The sequence below is a fragment of the Amphibalanus amphitrite genome, unplaced genomic scaffold, assembly GCF_019059575.1.
Source record: "Amphibalanus amphitrite isolate SeventyFive unplaced genomic scaffold, NRLGWU_Aamphi_draft 000164F_arrow, whole genome shotgun sequence".
NCBI lineage: Eukaryota > Metazoa > Arthropoda > Thecostraca > Balanomorpha > Balanidae > Amphibalanus > Amphibalanus amphitrite.
In genome coordinates this window covers 854,121-881,911 of record NW_024881659.1, presented here as the reverse complement: position 1 = coordinate 881,911, position 27,791 = coordinate 854,121, and the positions used below count along the sequence as shown (strand labels likewise).

Sequence of the window (27,791 nt, the reverse complement as noted above, 5' to 3'; positions counted from 1 at the left end):
GTTGTTGCGCGTACAAAAGAAGAAAGTCTGTGCTATCGTACAAATTGTAACCCATCGCATGTATGAGATTTTGTATAATTCCATCTACCGACTCCTGAGCGACTGAACGGCATAATAGCCAAAAGCATAATAAGGTACAACAAAACACATATATTTCCGCACAATAATAAATACAAAATACACTGGCTATAAAACAAATAAGGATCACATTGGCACTAGCTCGAAGTTGTATTTCTTTTTGTCGGCCGTGTAGTCGATGCCGTAGAGGCTATCACAGCTGGTGCTGGCCAGGTCTATGGGCAGACACTGGTCGCCGCTGTCGAGCACGTCGTACTCGACAGGCTCGGGCAGCGGCACCGGCTCGGCGGCCGTCTGCGAGTCCGGCGCCGGCGCACCGGAGTCGGAGACGGCTGCCGATCCCCTGCCGTCCTCACTGGGTCCTTCCTCTATACCTCTTCCACCCCCAGTGACACCCTCCGCCGGCCCCCCGCCACCCGCGGCCCCCTCCGCCGACCGGTGGGCGGCTGCCGAGCGCCCGCCGCGGCCGGCGCGCCGTCCCCGGGCCGTCCGTTTGGCCGGCGGCCGTGTGGGCTGCTTCCTGAACTGGCAACGGTAGAGCCGGTGGCGCGAGAGGTCGATGTAGCGCCGACACAGCTCGCCGCAGTCGGCACACCGAAACGTCAGGTTGGGCGTGTGGTGCTCGCGGAAGTGGTTCTTGAGGGAGCGCTCTGTCTTGTAGAGGCCGTCGCAGTGGACGCAGACGAAGGGCTGGGCGCCGGCCGCCGTCAGACCGTTCCACTCTGTGGGCTCGACGGCGTCCAGCTGGAGTCCCATTTTGTACTGGGTCTGCCGGCCGGCCACCAGCGCCGTGTCCAGCCGCAGTGCCGGCCGGTGCTGGCGGCGCACGTGGCCGGCCAGCGCGTCCCAGCCGTCCGCCCGCTGGCAGCAGTAGAAGCAGGCCAGCGCGCCGCCGGCCAGTACTACGCCGAGCCGCAGCCGCTGGTCGGCCGCCAGCCCCGGCCAGTCGGGGCACAGCACACACTGGTGGGGGCAGCTGGCGCCGCGCGGACACGCGGGCGGCGCCTGGGACTGCTGGTGTTGCTGAGGTATCTGCTGAGACGGCTGCTGATGTTGCTGTGATTGCTGTTGTGGCTGTTGCTGCTGCTGAGACTGCTGCTGATGTTGCTGAGATTGCTGTTGTGGCTGTTGCTGCTGCTGCTGAGACAACTGTTGTTGCTGGGAATGTTGAGTTGTTTGCTGCTGTTGCTGGTGCTGATGCTGAGATTGCTGTTGTTGTTGTTGTTGTTGTTGTTGCTGTTGCGACTGCTCCGACTGATGAGGCAGCTGCTTGTGCTGCTGATGCTGGTGCTGAGCCTGCGTCCGTTGTATCTGTGGCTGATGCGAGTACTGGTGAGTCTGGATGCCGGTCGACTGGACTGGCTGCGGCTGATGAGAGTAGAGCTCGGATCGCTGCGCCAAGCCAGCGTGTAACCGCTGTTCTTGCTGCTGCACCTCTTGATGGCGCTGCTGCTGCTGCTGCTGCTGCTGCTGCTGTTGATGTTGCTGCTGTTGCTGATGTTGTTGTTGCTGCTGATGCCTCTGTTGTTGCTGTTGTTGCTGTTGCTGTTGTTGTTGATGTTGCTGCTGCTGATGCTGCTGTTGATGTTGGTGCTGCTGTTGTTGATGTTGGTGCTGCTGTTGTTGATGTTGCTGTGGCTGTGTTTGTTGTTGCTGCTGATGCTGCTGTCCCTGTTGCTGCTGCATCTGCTGCTGGTGTTGCGGCGCGGTCTGGGTGCCGGAGGTGGCCGTCTCGCAGCAGTCGGCGGCCGTCTGCTGTGAGAACACCACGGCCGGCGCGGCGGCCGCCATCGGCTGCAGGGTGGTGAACTGGCCGGCGCGGCCGTACGCCGGGCCGCCGGCCGGCGCCGGGTACTGGCCGCCGCGCTCCCCGGCCGCCGAGCAGGGCGGCGTGTCGGCCGGCGGCGCGCCGCTCTCGGCCGAAGACAGCATCTCGGCCGTCATGTTGATGGGCCCCGGCGGGTTGGCGCTGTAGTCGAGGCAGAACGCCTCGGCCGGCAGTGTGGCCAGCAGTGAGGTGGTGCCGGTCCGGTGCGCCTCCGGCAGGTACACCGTGTCGGAGAGCAGCAGGCCCAGCTGGCGGCGCGGGGAGGGGGGCGGCGTCAGCGGGGGACAGGGGAGACGGGGACGAACGTCGTCGGGGGGGGGGGGGGACGGCGTGAGACAGACAGTCAGACAGACAAAGAACGGTACTGTAATGGCGTGGCAATGGGTTCAAACACAGCGGCGCCCCTTGGAAATGAAAACAACGATACAAGAAAGACAGACATCACACATAAAGCTGTCGCCGTCGTCTGCCAGTGACAGCTATCACGAAGGCTGATCAAAGGCAGTTTGTTACGTTTAGTCAGCGTATACAGACTGGCACACGCAACCGATTGACGTGTACTGACGTCAGACGCCAGACCCTTAGTCGCTCCGTAAAGGCACGCTCGCGATTTTCGTCTCGAAACGGTAAAGTCCATCCCAATAGTTCATACAGCACAGAATACGTCCCCACACCTCCCAGTGCGTTCTCAGTCGGTTCCAGTGCCGGGCGGCGCAGTCCCGGAGGCGGGACTGCCAGACCGTCAGGCCCGGACGCGATACGGCTATCAGCACGGTGCACTTGACACGCTGCCGGTCTGAGTGGATCGCGGCAGGCCGACACGGAAAGCCCGACAGACGCTGCCGCCTTCACACCCGGTATACACCACGCACGACACACAACCGGGGATCGAACCAATCATCGAGGGCGATTTCTTTGATAAGAGAATCGTGAAGCTTCGGTCAATGCACATGTATAAGAGTTGTGAGGATACAAATATGCTGACCAGAAACGTAACTGGAATGCTTCCCCGGGTCAAATCAGGGGGAGGAGGCCGACCGATGGACATCGCCTGCCGAGTGCCGACTGCTGTTCTTCCACTCAGGAAACTCCCGCTCGGCACATGGCGGCCGGCCGGCCTCGGACTACGTCCACGCGGGACCGGTTAAACGGTGCCCCTCCCCAATCCGGCCCACGAGCGCCCCACTGGACAGTCTCCTCCCCCGGTCAGTATCCCGTCCGTTGGACCCCACCCTAGTAATGTTTCACCCGCTGGATCCGCGGCAGTGTCCCACTTCCTGGACCCCGGATCCCAACGCTGTGTCCCACTCAGCGTGGCGCCGCCGGCTTCAGTGGTCGATTGAGCCCGGCGGACTTCAATGCCGCCAGCCGGATATCCCCGCGGCCAATTATGCCTAATGCAGATTGGGAAAACCGTTCCTATTACGAAACGAAAACAGAATGGAAACTGAATATGCGGGCGGGCACGCTTTTGAGAGAATAGTTCACCTCTAATCTCGGGTTCCGGGAACTCGATCTCAGCCGATTTCACAATGTCGCGCAGCTATGATTTCTATTATTCACAAACAGACTGACTCACCTTCGATTACGGTTCTTGTCCGTGCCTTATCAACTAGGTACTGCTAATTTCATTATTTAATAAGCTAGAATATGTCGTGGATCCAGTTCGATTCAACACCGCCGGATAAGAGCTATATACGAAAAACAACAGAGATCACGCGACAAAAAATTCCATGCTCCGGGTCACGACATGCCCAAAGTCGAGCCATGAGGGTCACAGTTGTGTCGCTGATGATGCCGTAAGGTCACAGCAGACCGGAACTGACGTCACCTGATACGTGTCAGAGGTGGCGGCGGGGCGCCCTATAATGAAGGTCACCGGCCCATGCCGTCACTCTGCCGTCCGCGGCCTGGACGGCCGGTGTGGGGCCGGGCCGGGCCGGACGGCCGGACGGACAACCGATTGATGCCCGCCCAAGGAGCCCTAGCGGGCGCAATTCTAGCCCAATCAGTCGGCCGACAGAGACCGATGGGCTCAGACCGGGTGTTACATTTCACAGAGCCATCGGCAGTAACCGCCCTCTAACTGCAAGCATTACCGCGCACAGTAACATGAATATAAATGATTGAACTTCATGGATTGCTAGGTAGAGACTGTCTAGGCTAGGAATCGTGAGGATATGGTATAACATGTTTTATAAGCAGGTAATACGTTCACAATTAGCGTTCATTTTGTTACAGTCATTGTACCGCAACTAACAAAACGGACTAATCCACAGCTGAGATAGGGGCAACCGGTTACAGGTTAATCGATGGGGACTCATTATTATGGGTGCGGGAGCCAGGAGGCTCGCGGGGGCCGAGCCCATCCGACTTTTCGGCCACTGGGACTCGTAATGTATTCGAGCCCCTCCCTCCCCCAGCTGGAGACATCCAATCTACCAACAACCAAATCTACCAACACTTCTCGGAATAAAAACCAGGCAATGAAACCGGGAGTGAAACTAATCCGGCTACCCAGGCTGGTGTTATAGACTGTGCCGCCATATGTACTCGTATGGCGTAGATAGGCTGTGCCGCTTAACACTCAAGTCAGGCGGCACAGTCTACCGGTACTAGGCGTCCGCTGCCAGTGCTGAGGCATATTCACAAGCATCTGGTGGATGAAGAGTTCCGATCGATCAAACTGTATCCGAATGTGTTTCCTGTTGATCAAAGCCGAAATGTTTCGAGATGGCGCTGTACCATTCAGCAGACGATACCTATCAACGACTTGCGATGTTCTAAGAAACCGGGCTTAGAAGTGTTGAGCGTTCTGCGTCGTTCTAAACTCCAGGGACGCATTCGACCGCTGGGTGCATTCATTTAATCGAAATTCGGCCGGTTTAAGTGAGCGTGAAATAGATCGTTTCTCCATCACAAGTGTATACGGTGTAGGATGTAGAAGGGTTCATCGCCCAATAAGTTTGCCCGTATATCCGTCAGTAGTTCGGGTAAGTTAAATCTATTCAGATCAGAAATACAGAGTACAAGAATCTAAACGGTGACTGTCAACTTCAGACGCCGACAAATATAAAACCACACAGACTTTCAAGTTTACAGGCTAGAAGAACTTCATTAACGAACTTCTGCTTTTCTGTGAGTGAGCTAATGCGTTTCTATGAATAAACCTTTTGCTACACTGGTTAAGTTGCCCGGAGTTGAGTGCATACAGCACCTGTGTCCCCTTGAGAGTGCATTTTGAGGTTAAGGTCGCCCTGCCGTCGTCGAAACCGAAAACAACTGGGACAATGTCGTTCACCGCCATTGTTTGCAAACAGCGTACCGACCGAGGTTGGCGGTTCTTCGGACAAAGTCCCCACTGTGGAACCAATTGATGACTGACCAAACAACAGAAGCCTCTCTATATGGAGTCTCACATACGTTGACCAGAGTGGGAGCTGCTGTGGCCGGTGCACAAGGGACTGCCCGCCCGTACCGAGACCCAACGCCCACATCACCGATACCGCGACTGACCAGTCGCAAAAGAGACTGGCAACCAGACGACATCACAGCAAATTCATAGTCTACCACGACGGACCTGACTCGGGGCAGCACCGCACCATAATTGGGGAGTGGGCGATACCGGTCCTCCAACACAGTCGTGATGGGCCGCGTCACGCCGTGGAAATGAATTGGGATAGGTCACGGTATCATCCGGGCGAACTGGATACCGGGGACATCCGACAGTCCGCCGAGACAATAAATCTCCGAACGACTGGCATATTGTGATCGGATTACCAGCACCGTTGAATGGGGCCAAATTATTATTACCAATATTGATTTTGATTTATTGCAAATTTGCTTTAAAATATCAAACATAGATATATTGTAAACTGACATGTGAAACAACTGCCATTTGTATCCACTATGTCATACCTTTTGGCAGTCACATCATCCATCCTCCTACACCATGTCTGAATCCTTTTCAATGAACGATTAGTACTTTCGTTATGTAAACCACTGAATGAAGGGCGATCCGATGTCTACAAAAAGGATAGTGACCTATCTGTATGTCTGCACAGTATCTAAGACGTTCGGGACGGCGGACCGCCTTAGTGACCTTCCATGACACGCGGGGAGGGAAGGGGGTTTCCAGTTATTTACCGCCTCCAATAACGGCCCCATATGCACCAGCCATCCCATAACGCGGCCACACAGCGTCAGATTCACAGACTCCTTTTGCATACGTGATTTATGGGCTCAGCGGCACGGCGGCACTTAATGGAATCACTACCAAAAATACCCGGTATAAGTCGGCTCCGACATTCGCCGAGCACTTAGCGTGTGTGTGCTGAGCGCGTGTTCATCCGACCAACTGTCACACCCGTCCATTAGAACGTGCATACCGACAGCGCGCAGAGCGGAATCAGTTTTCCCTGTGTGGGTGTCCCTCGAACTTGCACAAAGTATATGTATAATGAAAGTCGGCCGGAGACAAACTTACCTACTGTACGGAGCGAGCTGTGTAGGTGAGTCGTTAGCCAATAGGAGCGCTGAGAAGGGTGACGTAGCGCTCAGATGAGGGACATCACTCAGAAACCAAAACCGCGAACTATTTGCCCTCAGATATCCATGGCGAAACTGGCATAGCTCACCTGCTGCTAGACATGCATTTGCCCGTGCACACTGTGCAGATAACTGAAGGATCAAATCTTTACTACCTATCAGTAGTGCTGGAGTACCGTAACAATGTACTCGCCTGAATGGCGCTGGACTGGAGTACCGTACCACTTGCCTGACTGACAATACATAGTGTATGGTACCACTGTACCTGGGTGGCGCTGGGTACCATACCACTGTTACCTGGGTGGCACTGGAGTACCCGGTACCGCGTCACTGTACTTGGGGGCGATGGAGTACCCGGTACCGTACCACTATACCTGGGTGGCGCTGGAGGTGGTGGTGGGCAGCGTTCCGCTGGCGCTCGACTGGAGCAGCGCCGGACTCGAGTACCACTGGCAGATGGGCGCCGCGCCCACGGACGAGCTGGCCGCCGCCGTCGTCAGGTTCTCGGCCACAGTCGTCAGGTTCTCAGCCACCGGCGTGAGGTTCTCGGCGGCCACCGTCAGGTTCTCCGCCGAGACATCCTGCGGAGCGCAAAACAGCAGTCAGAGAGACAGAGAGACATCACAGCGGCGGCGCGGCAGAGATGTCAGCATCTGTCAGCGAGCTGGAACGGTATCGAAAAATTAGCCGCCCAGCTGACCGTTTTGTTCGTCATTAGTAAAAGGTAGTAACAGATAATTAATAGAAGGTAGTTGAGTTTCATCGCCGACCAGTTGATGTCCATACCACGACCTATCCCACGGCCGCCTTCTTGGGCGATGTCATTTTAACTTTAAAGAAGCGTGGGTTTTGCTGTCGTGCTGATTGAGCCTCATTCGTAACATAAAAAGGTTACAGTCTGGCTTCAAAACGATGAAGTGACGATATATAGAGAGAGGACATCAAATGTCTATGCAAGTGGTAAGGAATTACTGTCCGAAATATCCCTGCGTTACTAATAATATGGCCACGCATTTCTAGTTCAATGCATAAAAAGCTACATTTCGTCCGCATTTTCGAAATGTTCGGCTGTTGTAGTGGATCAGACTATTCACTCGATTAAATATTAGGTTAATCATGTGCTATAGAGTCCGATACTCACGAACGGTAATATCGCGAGTTTGGAACTCAAGAGGCTGCATCAAGTCGTCCAATTTAATCCAGCGTATTTGAGAGGCCGTCCTTCACACACTGTCGGCTGATAATATGTGTCGCCGAGCGGTTGCGTCTGTCGGCGCCGGCTTTCCCCGGGGAGGCGCCGCGTCTGGTCGTCACGTACGCTCTGACACCGGGCGGCCGCCTGTTGCCGAGCTGGCGCCGCGCCGCCACGGTGACCCGACAAACGCCCTCGGGCGGCGGCCGCTCGGCACTGCACTGGCCCAATGGCGCCGGCCGAGCGAGCCGGCGACAGCACGCCTCAATAAGCCGGCGCCACTCCAAACCGGTGGCAATTTCACACAGAGGTCGGCGAGCCGCGCCGGGTTCGCCGCCTCCGACTGGCGAGTGGCGTCGGGTTCGTCTCGGTGGCGCTGACCCCTCACTGCTGTCTGCTGATCGGCGATGACCGGTCCGGGAGAGCCCGTGTCGGGAGGGCGACAATCTCGGCGCGAGCGAGACGCCGGGGGCGCTGTGATTCAGTGCTCGGCGGCCGGATATGAGCTGCCACGGTCGGTTCAGATGGGCGATCGATCCACCTGAGAGGCGATCAGAGACGAAATCTGAAGAAATGACACTTCGAAGGCTAGCGTGCTATTGAACAGTCTCCTCTGTATTGGACACATTGCGACATTTCAAGTCGGAAATTCAAGACCATCAAACACCCCCAGCTCTTTCTGGAGATCTAATGACGCATGCGCCAATCTGCAGGCATTTCTGTCATGGATTCCATTAGATATATCAGGTACCATTAGATATAAGCCAATAAGTGCAGTGCATGCATGATACGACTATGATTTTGGAGTTAACTTCAGCTGTTAAAAACTTGACAACTTTTAAAACATCGCCCTAAGTTACGTCGACACGTAGTCTCACTGAATGAGGTTTTTTCTTTCTATGGATGCCGTGACTAGCGTGACTAGGAGATGTTTGACTCGAAAAAAGGATTACATGATGTGGAACTGTTAAAAAACAATGGCAATGATCTACCTTCAGAAGGTCTCCATAGCCTCAACACAGCCTGTGCCCCTAGGGGAAGTAGATCCTCTAGTCCTCCAGTTCCTAAGTATTCCCTGTAGGGTCCCAACTCCTGCCGTGCTCCCAGTGGAGCCTCCACTTCCACTTTGTCCCCGGTGGGTCCTCAACTCCACCGTGATCCCGGTGAAGCCGGCAGGGAACACGCACACCTGATCGAGCTAATGGTCACAGACGTTGGGGACCATAGCCGAAATTCGGTCCGCCAGTGACGACTCCCCAGGGGCGGGAGCGGAGGAGCGGGCCGGAGACCGTCGCGCCGCGGCGGTATGTCAGCGGAGAGATGGCCCGGGTGACGAACCGCGCCGTCAGAGGGGCGGGTGTCAAATGGATATCCGTCCGGAGGGCTGGCCTTCAGGGAAAGTTTATGCGAGTCGGGACGATAACAGGTAGCTGATGTACAGAGTAGCTAATGACGACAAGTGCAATCAAACCACCAAACACGAATCATATGACAAAATCATATAAAACACTGATAGACGACACCGGCCGAATGCACACCCACTGTCCGTCAGAATGCCGTCCGTCGGCCGTCAGAGGGCAATCTGTGTGTCCAGATGAGGTCGGCAGCGGCCGGCGCTCGTCCGTCCGCGGCCTGTTTATCAGCACATTGCCAGCGGCGTGTCCCGCGGGCCGTCGAACGACTGACCGGCTCTGCCGACAGCCCCCCCCCCCCCCGTCCGTCGATACAGACCACATAAATCCCGTCGATGTCGTGGGGCGACACGCCAGGGGCCGGACAGTGCGTCCAAGGCTGCACTGGCAGCTGATGGAGCTCCCTGAACTCGGCCCGACATCGATCTTCCGGTGCAACTCCGCAGGGATTGTCACGAAGGCCGGCCTCTAAATCTCGCACTTAGGGGCAAACGAGTTCACTTGGTGCAGACGCTCACTGATAGATTAATGGAAACGTCCATTGGTTTGTTTGATAGAGTGAGCGACGAAGCAGACGGACGCGATTTAATGCGTATTAAGAACAAATTATTTTCTTGGCCAGGTCTGAGCAGGAAAAATATGGGACAAAAACGAGTGCATAGATCAGAAAGGGTTGCTACCATCAGCCACAAGAAGAACTACAGGTTTACAAAACAAATAATAATAATAAAAATAAAACACGCGATCCGTTATGATAGATGTCTACCAGCTACCATAGTCAACTTTCATCCACAGCGATTCAGTAAATAACTCCGAGGCTGTTGCGCACATCCGTTAGTCAACAAGATTTCAACGAATTCGAAGAGACCGACGAAAAATGTAGAAGGAAACCTGAAATACACAATGGAGACAGTCTCATCCAGACACCGTGTATATGGCCCCTGTCCAGGCCAGTCCTAAGGGAGCGCGGACAGGGCCGCTCATATCCGCATGTATTTCCCCTGGCACAGAGGAAAATGATGGCGCCCTGACAGAGCACGTGCAGACGTCGCCGACAAAGACCGTAAGGGTGGGCCACTGATTAGAGAAAGGCAACGCCGAAAAGTCGGCGTGGAAAATTCAGAAGTAAAAAGCGGACGCATAAACGTGTGAAACGAAGAGAAGCTCTCCTAAGCTGTATAGGGTGGATCGTGTGTGCATTGTAGACCGTCGGTATTTTTTACCTTTGGTAGCCACTTGTCCTCCACTCCTGTACCTCACTGGTACAGCCAAGGTAGGGTCATAATAGACGACTGGCTCTGTCCGCGCCGTACAGACTCCAGTCCAAGCAGACGGAGACTTCCAGTTCGCATGCACTGAACAGGCGTTCCGTACATACCATCCCTCGGACAGCAGGCATCGATCAAAAACTCCCTGTCCCCGCGGACAGTGGTCCCGTTCAGACTCTCAGTCCGCGCAGACAGGGGTCAAGGTCAAACACAGACTCCCAGTCCGCGCGGACAGTGGTCCCGTCCAGGCTCCCAGTCCTTCAGACGTGACGTCCACAGACCATATCCGTCTGTCCGGCGCCGGAGCGCAGGGGAACAATTCATCGCGCCCGGTGAGGATGACTGGACCTCCGGGACGGGCAGCATGGCGGGCAGCGGAGAACGGCCGGCCGTGCAGCCGCAACTAAATGGCCCGCGTCAGAACCGGGGTGGTGCACATATGACAGCCATTACGGCGGACGCTGATCCAGCTCGGAACGAAATCAAGCATTAACGGGACGTTGAATCGTGATTAGCGGGCCGAGGTGACACGACGCGACACCGAGCCAGTGGGGTCCAGGGAAGGGGGAGGGGGAGGGGGGGGGCGATAACGAGAAGGGTGGAGAAGAACAAACAGAACCGCGGCGGCCCGCCGTGGTCGGCCGATAACACGCGCAGTGTGAGCCGAGCCGCGGTGTACAAGGGGTGCGCGGAGTGTTTCTCGCGCGGCGCGCGACGAACGCGATATAAGTGCTCGGTTTGGTGTACGGAATAACAGGACAACATCAACGGAGCGACAGGAGACGGACGCAGGATGACAGGTGGGCGCAGCGATAGGCTGCGGGGGGGAAGAATCTAGGTAGAACGGCCACGAGGAGACGGGATAGGGAGGGGACCGTTCGACGGGCGCTATAGAAGTGGGCGTGACGGAGAGGGGCGGGTATCTAGCTGACCACGACACCGTGCGCCTAGAGAGGCCAGCATCTGTGGTCCCCGTCGTGCCATGGCCACGGCCGACGGGTGTGACCTGATCCGTATATGCCGTGTGCACAGGAGGACCTGGCAACTGTGGTCCCCGTCGTGTCATGGCCACGGCCGACGGGTGTGACCTGATCCGTATATGCCGTGTGCACAGGAGGACCTGGCAACTGTGGTCCCCGTCGTGTCATGGCCACGGCCGACGGGTGTGACCTGATCCGTGTATGCCGTGTGCACAGGAGGACCTGGCACTCTGTGGTCCCCGTCGTGTCATGGCCACGGCCGACGGGTGTGACCTGAGCCGTATATGCCGTGTGCACAGGAGGACCTGGCAACTGTGGTCCCCGTCGTGTCATGGCCACGGCCGACGGGTGTGACCTGATCCGTACATGCCGTGTGAACAGGATGACCTGGCAACTGTGGTCCCCGTCGTGTCATGGCCACGGCCGACGGGTGTGACCTGATCCGTACAAGCCGTGTGAACAGGATGACCTGGCAACTGTGGTCCCCGTCGTGCCATGGCCACGGCCGACGGGTGTGACCTGATCCGTATATGCCGGGTGCACAGGAGGACTGGCAACTGTGGTCCCCGTCGTGTCATGGCCACGGCCGACGGGTGTGACCTGATCCGTACATGCCGTGTGAACAGGATGACCTGGCAACTGTGGTCCCCGTCGTGTCATGGCCACGGCCGACGGGTGTGACCTGATCCGTACATGCCGTGTGAACAGGATGACCTGGCAACTGTGGTCCCCGTCGTGTCATGGCCACGGCCGACGGGTGTGACCTGATCCGTACATGCGTGTGAACAGGATGACCTGGCAACTGTGGTCCCCGTCGTGTCATGGCCACGGCCGACGGGTGTGACCTGATCCGTACATGCCGTGTGAACAGGATGACCTGGCAACGGTGGTCCCCGTCGTGCCATGGCCACGGCCGACGGGTGTGACCTGATCCGTATATGCCGTGTGCACAGGAGGACCTGGCAACTGTGGTCCCCGTCGTGTCATGGCCACGGCCGACGGGTGTGACCTGATCCGTACATGCCGTGTGAACAGGATGACCTGGCAACTGTGGTCCCCGTCGTGTCATGGCCACGGCCGACGGGTGTGACCTGATCCGTACATGCCGTGTGAACAGGATGACCTGGCAACTGTGGTCCCTGTCGTGCCATGGCCACGGCCGACGGGTGTGACCTGATCCGTATATGCCGTGTGCACAGGAGGACCTGGCAACTGTGGTCCCCGTCGTGTCTTGGCCACGGCCGACGGGTGTGACCTGATCCGTACATGCCGTGTGCACAGGAGGACCTGGCAACTGTGGTCCCCGTCGAGCCATATCTGGCCCGACGACGGGTATGACCTGACACGTGACGTAACTCGCGAGTTCTACCCGGCAGGTAATGGTGCAAACTGATCCAGAACAGGCGGGCACGTGTAGGAGAGGGGCGGGTATCTAGTGGCCTCCTTCGGGGCGCGGCGGCATTGGGTGAGACGGCAATTTAGTGGTGTCAATCGTAGCTTGAATCGGTGGAATTCCGGTTTTGTCCAATGTCCAATTCGGAATTCGGTTGGACAATGACGCAGGCTTTGGACAACTTTGGACAATCATTGCTACACCTCAGCATTTTTATAAAGCAATCGTGGTTAACACTGATTGGCGAATAGAAAGTTCAGCCTTTGAGATGATTAACACATTAAAGCTGCTAAAAATACATAAAAAATAGATAACAGTGTTAAGTGTAAACTATTGCGTAGGTTTCGGACATCTTTGGACAAATGGCTGGCTTAAACATTTTGGACGGAATCGACGTAAGCATTGGAATTGGACGGACATTGGACATACATTTTCTGAAACTAACACCACTAGACGGCATACGCCGAAGTGATAAAGACGAGGCGCCGTCAGCGAGGTGTCGTCGCGGCTGAGCAAATATTGGAGCTTACGACCGGTCGGGACGAGAGCAGAGAGGGAGAGTTTGAGGGCACGCAGCTGCGCGCTAAGACAAACAGGTCGGCCGTGCCGAGGCCCAGGGAGGGGAGATGGGGCGTTGGGAGCGGTCTCCAGCGGCGGCTGGGTTCTGGGGAGGGTCCGGTCATAACGGAGGGTGGGGGTGGGGGGGAAGGAGATACACTTGGCTGGACATGTGCGTCGGGTAGATCGAAATAGTCAGTGTCACTCTGCGGTGCAGTGATGGATTCTAGACTGGGTGTGTGCGCAGAATAGACCGCCCCAGTCAGTGTCACGCCGCCGTGCAGAGATGCATTGTATGTCGGATAGCCGGGTGCCCCGGGCGCCCCGATTTCGGCTGGCTTTGAACGCTAGGCGGATTGAGATGGTGAGTGTCACGCTGACGTGCCGCGGTGGTTCCCGGCTGGCTGTGTCGACTGCGGTCCTTCCCCAGGGCATGTATCAGCAAGAAGGCTCATGTTAGACCATTTCCAACGCTGAGTCGGAATGTAACTGCACAACTGCAGGTCGTCACTGTCCCGTCGTGGCGGCGGCCGCCGCTTGTGATACTGATGGGTCGGGCTTTCGAATGAACCTGATCCGTACACCTATCATATCCCTCGCCCGTGTGCGGCGTTCTGTTGCGTCTAGCGTGTGGGGAGGGGGTCAGTTGGACCCCCCCCCCCCCTCCCCCTGCCGTCCGGCTCCTGATTGGGCTGGAAGGCCCAGGTCATCAGACCAGTTTCGGTCGCCAATGGGACGTCATTAAGCTCCGCCAAAGCGAGCCTCACGGACGTCACCCCAAACGGCCGACTCGTCTCGTCTCGTCTCGGCCGGCGCCGGCTCTCCCCCAGCAAGACAGTGAACGCGACGGTTAGTGTATGTAGGTTGGACCACCGGCTGGAATGACTGGATCCGGTTATACTCTGACCACGTGGTGTGGGCGTCACATTTCTGTTGGCTTTAGAGTTGCAAAATTTTCCCAATGGGCTGCTACCGGCACCGCCCCGCCCCACAAAAATTTTCTGGGATACCGGCATGCTACCACGCCACAAGCAAAAAAAAAAAACCGCCAAATTACCGGCATACTAAAAAACCTGCATTCTTGTTTCTGGCTTACCCTTACATGAGATGCCACATTTTGGCTATTTCAGTAACCGCCCCACCCAGCAGCCACCCATTGTCCAACCAAAACTACCAGCATTACTAATTGGTTGTGCTTTTGCAACATGAATGAGTATTCTTCCTTTGATAAACCACAGTAGATTCTTGACAATTTCAATTAGAGCCAAACCTGTGAAATGCTGAGGTTCATGTGTTACCCCAACCCTTAGCAATGGAACTTCTACCAGAACATGTATTTTACAGTGGCTAAGATTGCTGTTAATACAATTCAATAGCCTCTTAGTGTCCAAAGTTTGAAGCATATGCTGATAATTTTTTGGTGGAAAATCAAAAATACCGGCATGCTACCGGCAAGACATGCCAGATACCACGAAAAAACTAGTGGCAGTGAAAAATTACCGGCATGCCGGTAGTGCGGTAGGGAAATTTTGCAACTCTAGTTGGCTTAGACCCGGCGTCGGCAAGGCGGTCTAGATGACATTAACAGGGTCAACATGTCGCCAACTGGTCGGTGCGTGTGCATGTCATCGCGGCCTCGGTATGGTATCGAAATATACCTGGCGCAATAGCGGCGCCTGCCAGACATGCCAAGTTCAACGCGTAAAGCCCAGCAGAAACGCAGCGCGGCAAACTCGCTGACTAGCGCTCGCGTCAAACGCGAAAGCCGGACATGAGGGGAATCTGTGGACCCAGTGGGCTATTTGCTTACGGCCTGGGCGGCCGTAGCGGCGATAAAAGCTACACCGCCAACAAACCGACCAACAAGGGAGGGACCATGGCCTGGGACGGACGGAGAGAAGGGGAGGGGAGGAAAGAGGAGAGGAGAGGAGAGGAGAGGAGGAGAGGGGCGAGGAGAGGAGAGGAGAGGAGAGGAGAGGAGAGGAGAGAAAGAGAGAGAGGATAGAGGGCGGAAGAGAGAGAGAGAGGAGGGAGAGGAAGAGAGAGAGAGAAAGAGAGAGAGAGAGAGAGAGAGAGAGAGAGAGAGAGAGAGAGAGAGAGAGAGAGAAAGGGGGGGGGGGGTGCGGCGACATGGATAAGGGAACGTGCGGCCGAGCGGGCGGACGCGCGGAAAGACGACCTTGCGTGACTCATAACGCACACCGCGGCGCCGGCGCGGCGGGCCGGTCAGGCAAGTGCAAACAGCAGATAGCCCGGCACGGCAGGCTGTGGTACTGCGATTAAACAATCCTAGGCTTGACTTCGGGGGCGTATTCATAATTAGACTCGTGCATGATCCTACGCCGTCGACAGTGCAGAAGGGTGGAAGCCAAGCGACAGGCTGTGGAAATTGGTCGATGCCAGAGAAACTGTCGTTGGGCGGTTCCGGCACGGGGCTGACATTGGATACCGCGGTGCGGCGCGCGCGGGGCCGTTTCGCGAAAAAACAATCAGTCCGCCGAACGGCGCCGTGCCGGGGTGACGGCAGCCATTCGGCGAGAGGTCGCGGACGGTACGACACGGGGACCGTTCCATGCTCCACCGCTGCCGAACATGATAGTGAACCCGTTGAGTGCGCGCGATAAACCTAATGGCGAAGTGCGGCTCATTTTAGATCTATCACAGTCGAGAGATGTCGGGGTCAACGCCGGGATAGACCCAGACGAGTTTCGTGTGACGTACACATCGTTCGACGAGGCCGTGCGGTTGATTTTCCTAGCTGGAGGCGCCGGGACCTTGCTGTTCCAGACCGATGCTAAAAATGCATTCAAACTTATACCTGTCCGGCCCGGCCAGTGGGCGCTACTGGGGTTCTGTTGGGACGGTTTACTATACTACCAGGTTTGTCTGCCATTTGAGGCTAGAAGCAGTCCACGGAATTTAATGATTTTGCCACATGTTTGCGCCTATGTGTTCCAGGATCAGACATCGGACGTGTATATACGCAATTATTTAGATGACTTCTTCGGGGTAGGGCGCGGAGGATCGGACAGTGCCGACGTAGCGTATGCGAGACTGCGAGACATTTGTGCGGAAGTGGGCGTGCCGCTGGCCGAGCGGAAATGCGCCCCGCCATCAACACGGATGGAGCTTCTCGGGTTGTGATCGACACAGAAACAATGACCCTAGCGTTGCCAGACGCCAAGCTAGTGGGCACCCAGGAGTCACTAAAGACACTGCTCGGGCGACAGAAATGCACACAGCGGGAACTGCTGTCGGTGGTGGGACGTCTAGTGCACGCCAGCAAGTGCGTCCCGCCGGGGAGGGCGTTCACTAGACGCCTGCTAGATGCGGCGCACTCTGTTAGCGGACCGAACCGCCGGGTGCGGATCACGGCCGAGGTACGGGCGGTTTTACGGTGGTGGGCCACTTTTTGCCGATGTGGAACGGCCTTTCCCCCCCCCCCTCCCGCCACCGGGCGAGTACGACCACTGTATTGTGATGAACACGGACAGCTCACGTCGGGGGATGGGGGCGTGGCACGGAGACGAATGGTGGATGATGGAGTGGCCCCGCGAGCTGCAGTGTGACGTCGCGCCATCCATGACGTGGCTGGAGCTCACCCCCGTCATGGTGGCATGTTTGGTGTGAGGAGAGGGATGGGGCGGGCACCGCGTGCTGATCCGGTCCGATAACATGGGGGTGGTGGGGTCTGGGGGAGGGGATGGTCGGGGTCGCCACTGATTATGGCGCTGCTGCGTCAGCCCCTGTTCTGGACGGCGTTCCATGAGTTCGCTGTATCCGTCGAGTACGTGGCAACGAAAGAGAACGGCGCGGCCGACGCGCTCAGTCGGCACGACTTGGCGCGGTTTCCGGCGGCTGCGGTCACAGGCGGCCCAGTGTCCGGTCCGGCCCCCATCGTGTGTGGCGGAGTACCTACAGGACCCGAGCCGTGGAACCCACGTGCTGACAGGATACCGCCTGTGAACCCTGTGAACGGGACACGCGCTCATAATCTAGTATGAATACACATACCCTTGGTTCCTTTGGGGTGTTTGGCGGTGGCTCGCACAGAGCTGGAGGCGAAGATAAACCCGGGTGTTGACGGCCTTTCACAGCCAAACAGGGAGGGGAGTTGATCGGAGGACACGCTAATCAAGCATTAACGGGACGTTGAATCGTGATTAGCGGGCCGAGGTGACACGACGCGACACCGAGCCAGTGGGGTCCAGGGAAGGGGGAGGGGGAGGGGGGGGGGCGATAACGAGAAGGGTGGAGAAGAACAAACAGAACCGCGGCGGCCCGCCGTGGTCGGCCGATAACACGCGCAGTGTGAGCCGAGCCGCGGTGTACAAGGGGTGCGCGGAGTGTTTGCCCACCCACCATCCCCATCATCACCGTCCTGTCCTTTGTTCCCAAACGACCCTCGTCGTCCACTCGGGTTTGACGAAGCGGTGGCTCGCACAGAGCTGGAGGCGAAGATAAACCCGGGTGTTGACGGCCTTTCACAGCCAAACAGGGAGGGGAGTTGATCGGAGGACACGCTAAACAGGCATTTGCTGGGCGAGACTAATAATGATACGCATGATTAAACCAATCTAGCAAGACAATGGTTGGGTAATTATTGGACTTTGTATGCGTTGCTTAATTAGGAAAGTCAAACGTAAGAAACACAACTGCAAAGTTGAAAATATTCCTTGACACATCTGGCAGGACTTAAATATAATGACCAGTGATATCAAAGCCAAATTTAACGATAGGCCCAAAACTTATCTCCAAAAACCTGCGTTTAAATATTAAGCTGCATACTATATTATTTAAACAGTTCCTAATATAAAATATCACGGTAAAAATGGTGAACCGTTTCTACACAGGTATAACAAAGCTGCAATTAGGAACCATGATGGCATTAGCAACTACATATGCGGACTAGACAGCAGACAGCGAATATCTGGCTAAACCGAGTCACCATGCCAGAGTCTCAGCAAACCTAAACCGTAACACAAACACAGGCTGCGCAGAAGTTCAAAATGAAGCGCTGCAACTCACCGTGTTGTATGTGCGAGACTTCTTTAGCCGGTACTGCAGGCCGAACTGGCCGCAAGTTATCAAAAACTTGTTAATAACGTCACTAGTTGTATCCTGGAAGCAGAGATAAAGACAATTATGGCGACAAGTCTCGGTGCGAGCCTATTAGCCCAGCCAGGACGACGTAATTGATGGATAGAATGCTATTATTCGGTCCGTCGTCAGTCACGCATAGAAGAAGCCAGCAAAAATGTAGGAGGTGCAATAATATGCATTATCATATCCCGAGAAATCGTGGCAGGGCTGCCCCGGACCAGGATTTCATTTCCAAATAGATCCTGAATATTTATCCTGAACTTTATGAGCACTAAGAAGCATGAGAACACGTTTCTGGCGTGACGAGCGCGCATATTTCATAAATTGCGGCAGCACGATTGTAAAAGACCACTTTAGTTTGTGGATTTACCGCCTCGGAATGTCGCATGGCGCCATTGCCGGGACAGTTTTGGGTGACGGGAGCTGGTCAGTCAGACAGTGCCGATGGGGATGGCCATACGGGAGAGGTACGACTCTAAGCCGACTCTGTGCTCACCTGTAAAAGGACCTCCAGGTACTCAATGCGGCCCAACAGGTGGAAACATTCTGTGCATATCACGTCACTGAAACAGAGAAACGGTAAACTTTCGGCAGCATCCAGCGAGACGGCAGAGAGAGAGAGAGAGAGAGAGAGAGAGAGAGAGAGAGAGAGAGAGAGAGAGAGAGAGAGAGAGAGAGAAAGAGAGAAAGAGAGAGAGAGAGAGAGAGAGAGAGAGAGAGAGAGAGAGAGAGAGAGAGAGAGAGAGAGAGAGAGAGAGAGAGAGAGAGAGAGAGACGCAACACTGCCACATTGAACAGACGTTCAGGAAATTAGATCCAAGAACAATCAATTCAGGAACAGGAAACAGCTAAGGAACAATGCTTAGTTCTTGAGACTCGTAACCAAAAAGGCTTCTAACGGATTTATTCGTGTAAGATGGCCACACAGCTTGGGGGCAGATTGTCTTTGACTCTCAATTAGTGAATGGGCCAATCTGTATCACACGAATGGGATAGGATATCGATTGCAAAGCCGAGCATTTCTTTACCACTTTTACCCTATAAAATATGGCCCTAAATTGTTGACCATAGGAGTAAATTTGACCTTAGACATCTTCTGGTTGGTCCAACGTGACCTTAGCCCAACGATCTGCAATGGTCAATTCAAGAACAACGGTTGCTTTGGTCCCATTTTAATATAAAAAACAAAACCATTCAATGCTAGGTTCCGGCCAATCGAAGTAATCAGCAACAAAAAGAGAAGATAAACAAGTTGAAATAGCATGTAAGACTTACAATAACTGAAATGGGTGTATTCTACTCCTTTGAAAACTCGGCTGCTATTCTGACAGCATCAATTTCTGTTTGCGATGCATAAGCATTAATAGTGTCGCATTAAAGGTAGTGTGCCACCTTTGAAAGATTTCCCATTTTATTTTTCCTAGGATAAGAAGCTTCTGTTTTTACCTAATATCGCAAAAAAAAAATCAAAAATGGGCCTGGAATAGTGCCTTTTTCGCCTAAAAGTTTATCGGTTTTTCGATATGTATAACAACTGTAGTGGACTGAGCTGCAAACAGGCGTCGGCAACAATCGCGAATGCGGCGCACATGTGACAATAAGCAAAGGTCATTATAGAGTTACGACGTACGGGAATGAGTTATCAGCTGTCTAATCGTAGGCAACACAATGTCGAGCCTTAAACTGTAAGCCTGTATTGGTATTGTTTCTTTTATTTGGCTGTCGAACATTGTTTATGGTTTGAAATATGATTTTATGTAAAATAATTGATATGAAAAAGCCGTCTCTTAAGTTATGACCCATTTCACCACACGCAAGTGGCAGAAATGACAATGATCAGCTGACGCATTTTTCTTGGCCGAAGTCAGAGCGCGCGGCCCGACGCACCACCACCGCACCACAAAGTATGAGCAGAAGCCGCGCCCAAAGCCAGTGCCCCGGTAACGTGAGGTAGCCGAGTCGGGGCAGCGTGCGCTGACTCAAGCCGGGGCCGCAGCTTTGGGCGCGGTCTACCGCATCCCCGCGGGCAGCCCCGGGCTATCATATGACACCGGGAGGACGCGCGGCCCCGGCTTGGGTCAGCGCACGCTGCCCCGACTCGGCTACCTCACGTTACCGGGGCCCTGGCTTTGGGCGCGGTCTACCGCACCACCTAACAGGCGTGTTCGAAACCGCAGGAGATGATGATGAACGGGTTTATCGAAACTTGATTGGATAAGCATATCGGTAATAGCGATTTCAGTGTGTGCATTTATTGTTCATAGTGGTGTGAAATGTGGTTGGGGTACGACCGACAACCCGTCGGGGCGAATTTCGCACTGGGGTACTCAAAATTTGAAGAATTTAAGACGTTTCCATGAGTTTTGAAGGTATGGATAAGTTCTAAAAATCCGGTTCTCCTTATCTGGGCCATAAACTCCATACGGTCCAGGAAAGCTGGCACACTACCTTTAAGTTCAGCACTATCTTATAGTAAAATCAGTTTAAATCTGGATATTGTGAGCTTCAGCGTACACAAATAGTCTATCTATAGCCCCCAAGTGATGCCAAATTATTTAATCATACATTCTGTTTTGACCACCAATGTGCAATCTCAACAGTTTCCGTGCAACTTTGTGTAAATAATAAAGGTAATAATAGTTTAGGTTATTATATTATTTTCGGACGGACGGTTCATCTATCCACGTACAGTAGGTATGCACACACACACACGTCCTATTTAGCTCATGTTGAATTCGACGAACCAAAGAATGACATCGATTAAAACGCTCACGAAGCTTACATTAACTCGCACTTCCCTGCAAAGAAGTGACCGAAACTCTATGAACACCAGTCAGTCTATTCACAACCACAAGGCTGTTTAATGTGCAATGTATCTGAATTGGGTGAAAGCTACGTGAAAGCAAGCCCGGTGCTCCTTGTGCAACTTTGAAAGGGTCTGTCTTTTCACAAAACAGGATACAGTGCAATGAGCACGCGGGATCAATTCAGACCCATCGGAAAAGATGGAGTGTTTTCGAATTACGAAATGTCGTCCGCACCGGCCGTAGGTTCAATGGTGAGTGATTTGCTGGGGCCCGGCATCAATGCGACTGCATCGTGCATTATTTAAAGGTTTTCGGTGAATGCAAATGAACTGAAACGGATCAGTCTACGCACAAGAGTGATTCACATGTGTATCAACATTGCCCTCAATCAGAACTGATAAGATACCTAATTGGAAATTACTCGCTGTGTATCAGAGGTCAGATGCCCGGTAATGAGTTAGGTGGACCTACAGGCTACCTACCTAGCATATACTTATGTTTTTTACGGAGCGAGCGAAGCGAGCGTAGTCTTTCCTTAGATTAACGGAAATTTCTGATTATGAGCGGCCGGCCGGCCGGCCGGCCGTGCGGACGCTTTTGCGAGGCTTATATCTCAGCAACCACTTGACCGATTTACATGCGGTAATTTTTGTAGGGTAGCTTCATTCCTTCTACCAAGTATTGGACTATTCCCGATGCATTTGGGTGACCCCTTATGCACGTGCCACGTGCAATACGAAGAGGTGTCAGTTTTGTAATTGTTGCAATATCTCGGTAACTACTTGGCCTATTGCGCTGAAAGTTGGCATGTAGGTAGGCACCCACTAGGCACTGCATATTCATGTGCCAGAGTTGGGGTGCTGCTGCACGTGCGCACGTGCAGGGGTCGTTTCCAGATCTCGAGAACGGCTCGACCGACTGCGCTCAAATTTGGTACACGGCTAGGGACCAGTTAGTAGGGTGCCGTGCACAAGTCAGTTGGGACCCATTTTGCACGTGCGCACGTGCAGGGTGCCGCTCCCAGATCTCGAGAACGGCTGGGCCGATTGTGCTCAAATTTGGCACATCGCTAGAAACCGGTCAGTAGGGTGCCGTGCACAAGTCAGTTGGAGGTACCCCCACGAAATTTCGCACGTGCAAGACTCACCCCCTCGCTCGCTCCGTTAGTCGCCCCAAAAGGCGCTATACTGGTGGTATTTGTTCGTACGAATCTCTTTGCACCAGTGACATTCACGCCAGGGGGGCCCGACTCATCCACCAGTCCAGTCTAGTAACTATTGCCACGTATTTAAATACGCAAGGAAATATTACGGGCGAGAGTATGATTTGATCTTTATCAATTTCAACGAGCATTTATCCTTGAAAGCGGCGACACGAAGAGTCTGAGTGTTGCATTCAGCTCCGACTATTCGAGAATATCAATAGTTCTACCCCAGTGCCGCCACGGCTGATCTCTATGGGGTTCAGAGTGAAGCCGTCAACTGAATAAAATCCGACAACGCAGGAATCAGATTCCATCTGACGGACAAAATGGACTGTTATTCGGCGCAACATCAGCTACGTAGTGAGGCGCGGAGTTATTTTACGCTGATATACGACACATCAGACTGATATATGCCGCGGCTGGAGAAGTCTGAGGAAAAGCCAGGCAGCACGCATTAACATTTTCAGCAAACGACCGGCTCGACGGGCAGCGATGCCCTATGGCGATAGCTTTGGCGATAATTTGCAGTGATAAACGCCAGAATTTGTCGATAGCTTTTGTCAATGATCATGTGCATTGAGCTTAACATTACAATAACTACTAAATTGTTTACAATGACCAAATAAATTACACTCAACACCATAAATAAACTTCAATGGCCTAGCCTACCCATACGTAACCTTAACCCTCGCCGGCACAGGCCATTTTGAGTCCTTCGACGGCACAAGGGGGGGGGGGTTGGTACGACCCCCCCCCCCCCTCGCGTTTGGCCTCTGATCGAGCTAGAGCTTCGCGGAAAAAACGAGCGTGTTGCCCGTCACGAGAGGAAGCCGATGATACCTAATTTTAAGGTACTAGGTCATCGGGTGACCTTCCAGGTCAGGTCAATGACCCGAAAACCGGGAAAATCGGGACCTGTTAGAAAGTCGTAAAGTGTGGCTGCCATGTGGTTTTCCGGGGTGCTGATCACGAATATCGTGTTAGTTTTGATCAGAGATGATGTCTTGAAGCATTTAGACCAGGTCGGGTCAGGTCAGGTCAGGTCAACCGGTAGGGGTTGTGACGGGTATTCGTAATACGTGTCAACCGCCTCGGACAGCTTCGTAACATGTTACGAAGGCACCAAAACTACTTCGTAAATGTTCAAATGGTTGCTAAATTCGAATTCAGCTCCAAAAACTAGCCTAGAAACATGTAAAACTCGAAAAAGTGAACCGAGGTCACCCGAGGTCACCAAAGGTCAAGGACCTGACCTGACCTTCAGGTGACCTTGACACCCACCCTAATGCATGGGAGCAACATCAAATCACATGTTTGAACGTTTGAAACCACGAAAAGCTTGCAAACGCGCGGCTAATGCGAGCCGACATGCGCCGAACCGCGATTTCGTCCAAACATGGTCACAGAAAAGAGGTCACAGGTCAAAGGTCATTGGGGTCAGGGTCATGAAATTTTCAGGGTAGGTGTACAATTGATCAGTGCGAATGTACTGAAAGTTTCGTCGCGATCGGCCGCTTTTTACGCGAGTTATTCGCGAAAAACCTTAGGGGGGTTGCATCAACCCCCCCCCCCTGTGCCGGCGAGGGTTAACTTGAGCTTATTCCTAAGACAAAGCCGAATGTGACATTCACGTTAACAAAGATCAAGTTTGGCTATGCAAATGCATTGACACACTGATCGAGTGGCCCAATGCCGTTTAGCGTTATCGGTCAAAACTCAAAATAAAAGATCAAGTCGTGGATGTCAAGCAGTGGGCTCGTTTTCCCACGCAGTATTTGTTTTATTTCCCAGGAAATAGTAAGGGGAAGTCTAGCCAACCCCTGACCCAAACGGTTGAGCAAATGGAACAGGAAGTGCCAGGAGCCTACGGGACAAATCATGTCAGAAATGAACAGGATCTCTCGCAACTTTCCATAACGGAGACGTTCAGCTTGATATCGATTGATCGGCGTTCGGATCATGAAGCATAAGCACAGGAAGTGGTTTTGATCTATCCCTGCAGTACCTCACCTCAGGCCCAGGGAGCTCTACTTGTCCAGTGTCCCCTGTAGTACCTTCACCTCGGGGAGCTTCGCTAATCCTGTACCCCCAGAGGAGCTCCATCGGTCAAGTATCCCTGCACTCTCACCTTGGGGAGCTCCACTGGTCCTGTACGCCCAGGGGAGCCCCGCACCCCTCCGCACTCACCTTGGAGAGCTCCAACGGTCCTGTACCCCCACGCTCTCACCTTGGGGAGCTCCACTGGTCCAGGTCCACCGACAGCACGCGGTTCAGCCGGTCACTGACAGACTTCCCCCCAGGCAGCAGGTTCTGCCCTATGCCGAAATAGTGGCTGCCGCTGGATGCATTGCAAATCATGCATATCAGCTTATGGCCACCAGACATGTCTGAAAGGAAAATGAATATTTCAAAAGGGCTCAAATCATTCTCTCAAAAACTTAAATTTTCAAGAATTCCAAGCCAGCAGACCAGTTGAATTTTATACAAATGTCATATGATTAAAATGCCCATTACCTGGCTGGTACAGCGTCGTAATGTAATTTTAGTGGTGAGAACCGTGTACTCGACATATGAAATTCCAGCGGCTGACGGGGATTATACCAGTGGGGCCGACAGTGTCCCACTGATAATCCACTGACAGCAACAGTGTCCGTGGGACCCCACTGTCGGCCCCACTGACGGGGAATACCAGTGGGGCCGACAGTGTCCCCACTGACGGGGATTATCAGTGGGGCCGACAGTGACAGTGTTTCTGAATCATCCAACAATTGGCATCCCTCAATCACAATCAAACGTGAGAAGCTAAAAGGGCATTGACTTTGTAGATCTGTCGATTCAATACATTTGAACCATACACCTGACAAAAAACTACACATGTGGCCTTATAAAGCTAAAACTGAAGACAGGTCTGTCTGATGATTTTTGCTACATCATGCTCTGTGTGGTCATTAGACATGTCTGGTAGTGAGCACTAAGCAATGAACAGTCTTTGTCAGCCTATCCTAGCTATCAGCTGACTCCAAAAAGGCTTAAAAAAGAACCAGCATCCTAGTCCCTGGGGATAGTGGTCTGAACTCTGAAGCTGCATGGAGTTTGTCAGACATATGTAATCTATGTCAGCCATGTCAGGCATAATGTTTATAAAGAGCCTGCCTCAATTGGTCTCATTTTGATATTGATCATTTAATCAAATATCACATCAGACAATGCCACATTCAATGAAAACATTTTACTTCCCAGCAATAACATATCTGAGCATGCCCAATATTACCAGCGACAAATTAGTACAGTCAGTTCCAATCAGTCATTCTTACCCATATTGAAGAAGTTTTGAATACACAGTCTTCAAAAGAACCCTGGAACAGAGCATAAAACAAAAGTCATCAAATTAGCAGGCCCTTGATACAACACGATGAAGAGAGCAGCGACCAGTCCACCCCCTTTGGCTCAAAGCAATCACAGAAATTCACTATGTTTCTTACATTCTTCCAATTCAGCGAACAATGATTAATCAGGGCCCAGTCATTTCACCCTGAGACTGAATCTTGGTGTTGGCTCAGTTCAGAATGAGAATCTTAACTCACAATCTGAATTTGATCTGAATCAGAATTCACTCTGAATTAAGTAAGTAGGTTAAAGAAGCCTTTTTGAATAGTTCTTTGCTCCATCAGGATAATGTATCAATATTTGGTTAACATTTAACGCTCTATATTCAACAATATTAGAACACTTTCAGCATTTCAAGCATATTCAATTAATTAGAAAAGGCCATAGGTTTGAATTTTGATGAAGACACAACAAGGATGGATACCTACAGTCAGCCCCATGCATCCCACTCAATTGCCAGTGCCACTGGTCAGCACAAGCACTGACCTGTACTAATTTGGCTGCAGGTAGAGCCCAAAGCTTAAGCAATGCTAGGTTCTGCCAATCTCAGCAGATGGTTTTGACTGATGATTTTTAAATACAGTGATCCAGAGGAAGACAGCAAGAGATGAGTGTACAGTGTGAACCTGCAAGGATGATGGTACCTACTTGTAAGCTTCATTCCAAGTTTCACGGTAGTCTGACAAATTGTTCCAAGGGTACAGAAGCAAAACTTAACCACTACTGACACATTGACACGTCACATTATTTCAGCAGTGGACTGTCTGTAGTTGTACTCTGTACCATTACTCTTTACGTCATTCTTCTGATAAACCTGCGAGCCAACAGTCTCAACACATGATAGTTAGCTAGGGTACTAAGAAGGTAGGCTTACATTTACCATCCATAGGCACCTCCAAAGAAAACATGTGACACAAGACTTCAGGGTTTAAACAGACATCCAAACTATAATTCTAATTTAAGAAGGAAAAAACTCAGACATAAAACTTTGATGGGCACTCACTGGTACATAATACTTGATCAGCAATACTTCAATTTATATCACCAACAATCAATGCTTAAATGTATATGAAAGTGCTAATATCAGTGCCTAATAGTGGCAACGCCATCACCAAAGTTGGTCGCAATGAAGCCGAAATATGCATCACTTTATTATAGTCAGTCATGCGATCACAAGAAAACAACACTCAACACTCATTATATCTCATAGTGTACCAGCCTACTAATAAATTATTCAATTATCAATAAGTTATAACTGTGAAAGCTGGCTGAACATTTGATCCAATCGATCATAACTCAAACTGAGTCAGGTCAGGACACGGATGATTGGTTTCAGTTCCTTACTTGTCAGTCAGCTGTTACGGTTGTTAGCTGTTACATTATTTATTTATTTGGTGCACATCCTTCCATGCAGGCATAGTTATTTCAGGATGGCACATGATCTGGGAACCACTATGCACAATGCATATGCACTTTATTTACATTATTCATACATAAAGGGCAGTTGGAAATAAATATCTCAAATCAGCCGTCGCTCTCCATTCAATTCAATATACTAAAAGGAACGAAAGGAACATCCAATATCAATATATCAATATTTATTTCAGTTCAAACACACACACAGCGCCATTCGCAATTTTTACACTGGAACCACTACTGGAACTGATTTGTAATAATTTGTCATCCGCGCGAGAACTGTCACATATGTAATTGCTAACATATCAGTATTTGGAAGCACTTTTTCCTTCATCGGTACATATTTTTTGGTCCGTCACAAATGATATTATTACAAGGGCTTTCATTTCGGAGTAAGAACTAAATACCACACATTTGGGGATATCGTCTGGCCGAACACATTTTTCAGAATTGGCACACCTAAACAGCTGCACTGTCTTTCTTATGTAGGTACGCTGGAGAAGAAGCTGACAAGCCGAAGCTCTACCGGTCGGCGGTCGGTCCCGGTAGGCTGACGATTTGTATTGTAGGTACATACTTACTCGGTAGGCTTCTCTCTCGCCCTGGAACGGATCTCT

The 27,791-nt window shown here is 52.6% G+C and overlaps 1 protein-coding gene across 3 annotated transcripts; it reads right to left on the bottom strand.

Annotated features, from left to right (window-relative positions):
* Positions 1 to 130: 130 nt before the first annotated feature.
* Positions 131 to 27,324, bottom strand: LOC122383489 (AF4/FMR2 family member lilli-like). Of its 3 annotated transcripts, none has more exons than XM_043369991.1 (7): positions 27,103 to 27,324; positions 25,686 to 25,727; positions 24,599 to 24,758; positions 18,857 to 18,923; positions 18,286 to 18,378; positions 6,829 to 7,035; positions 131 to 2,154 (listed from the first exon to the last, which is right to left on the bottom strand). In XM_043369991.1, the coding sequence occupies exons 2-7, from the start codon at positions 25,687 to 25,689 to the stop codon at positions 205 to 207; spliced, it is 2,481 nt and encodes an 826-aa protein (XP_043225926.1). In that variant the 5' UTR covers positions 25,690 to 25,727; positions 27,103 to 27,324; the 3' UTR covers positions 131 to 204. The 3 variants fall into 3 exon arrangements, with proteins under 3 accessions (XP_043225926.1, XP_043225927.1, XP_043225928.1); XM_043369992.1 differs by lacking the exon at positions 27,103 to 27,324 and adding an exon at positions 26,081 to 26,157; XM_043369993.1 differs by lacking the exon at positions 27,103 to 27,324 and adding an exon at positions 25,854 to 25,887.
* Positions 27,325 to 27,791: the final 467 nt, after the last annotated feature.

Bases quoted from the DNA above. Each gene is read 5' to 3' on its own strand.
- LOC122383489 (XM_043369991.1), bottom strand. The intron at 18,924-24,598 runs GTGAGAGCGTGG...TCTCTGTTTCAG, and splicing joins GACCAGTGGAGCTCCCCAAG to TGACGTGATATGCACAGAAT. The intron at 2,155-6,828 runs GTATAGTGGTAC...CCGCGCCGCCAG, and splicing joins CCACCTCCAGCGCCACCCAG to CTGGGCCTGCTGCTCTCCGA.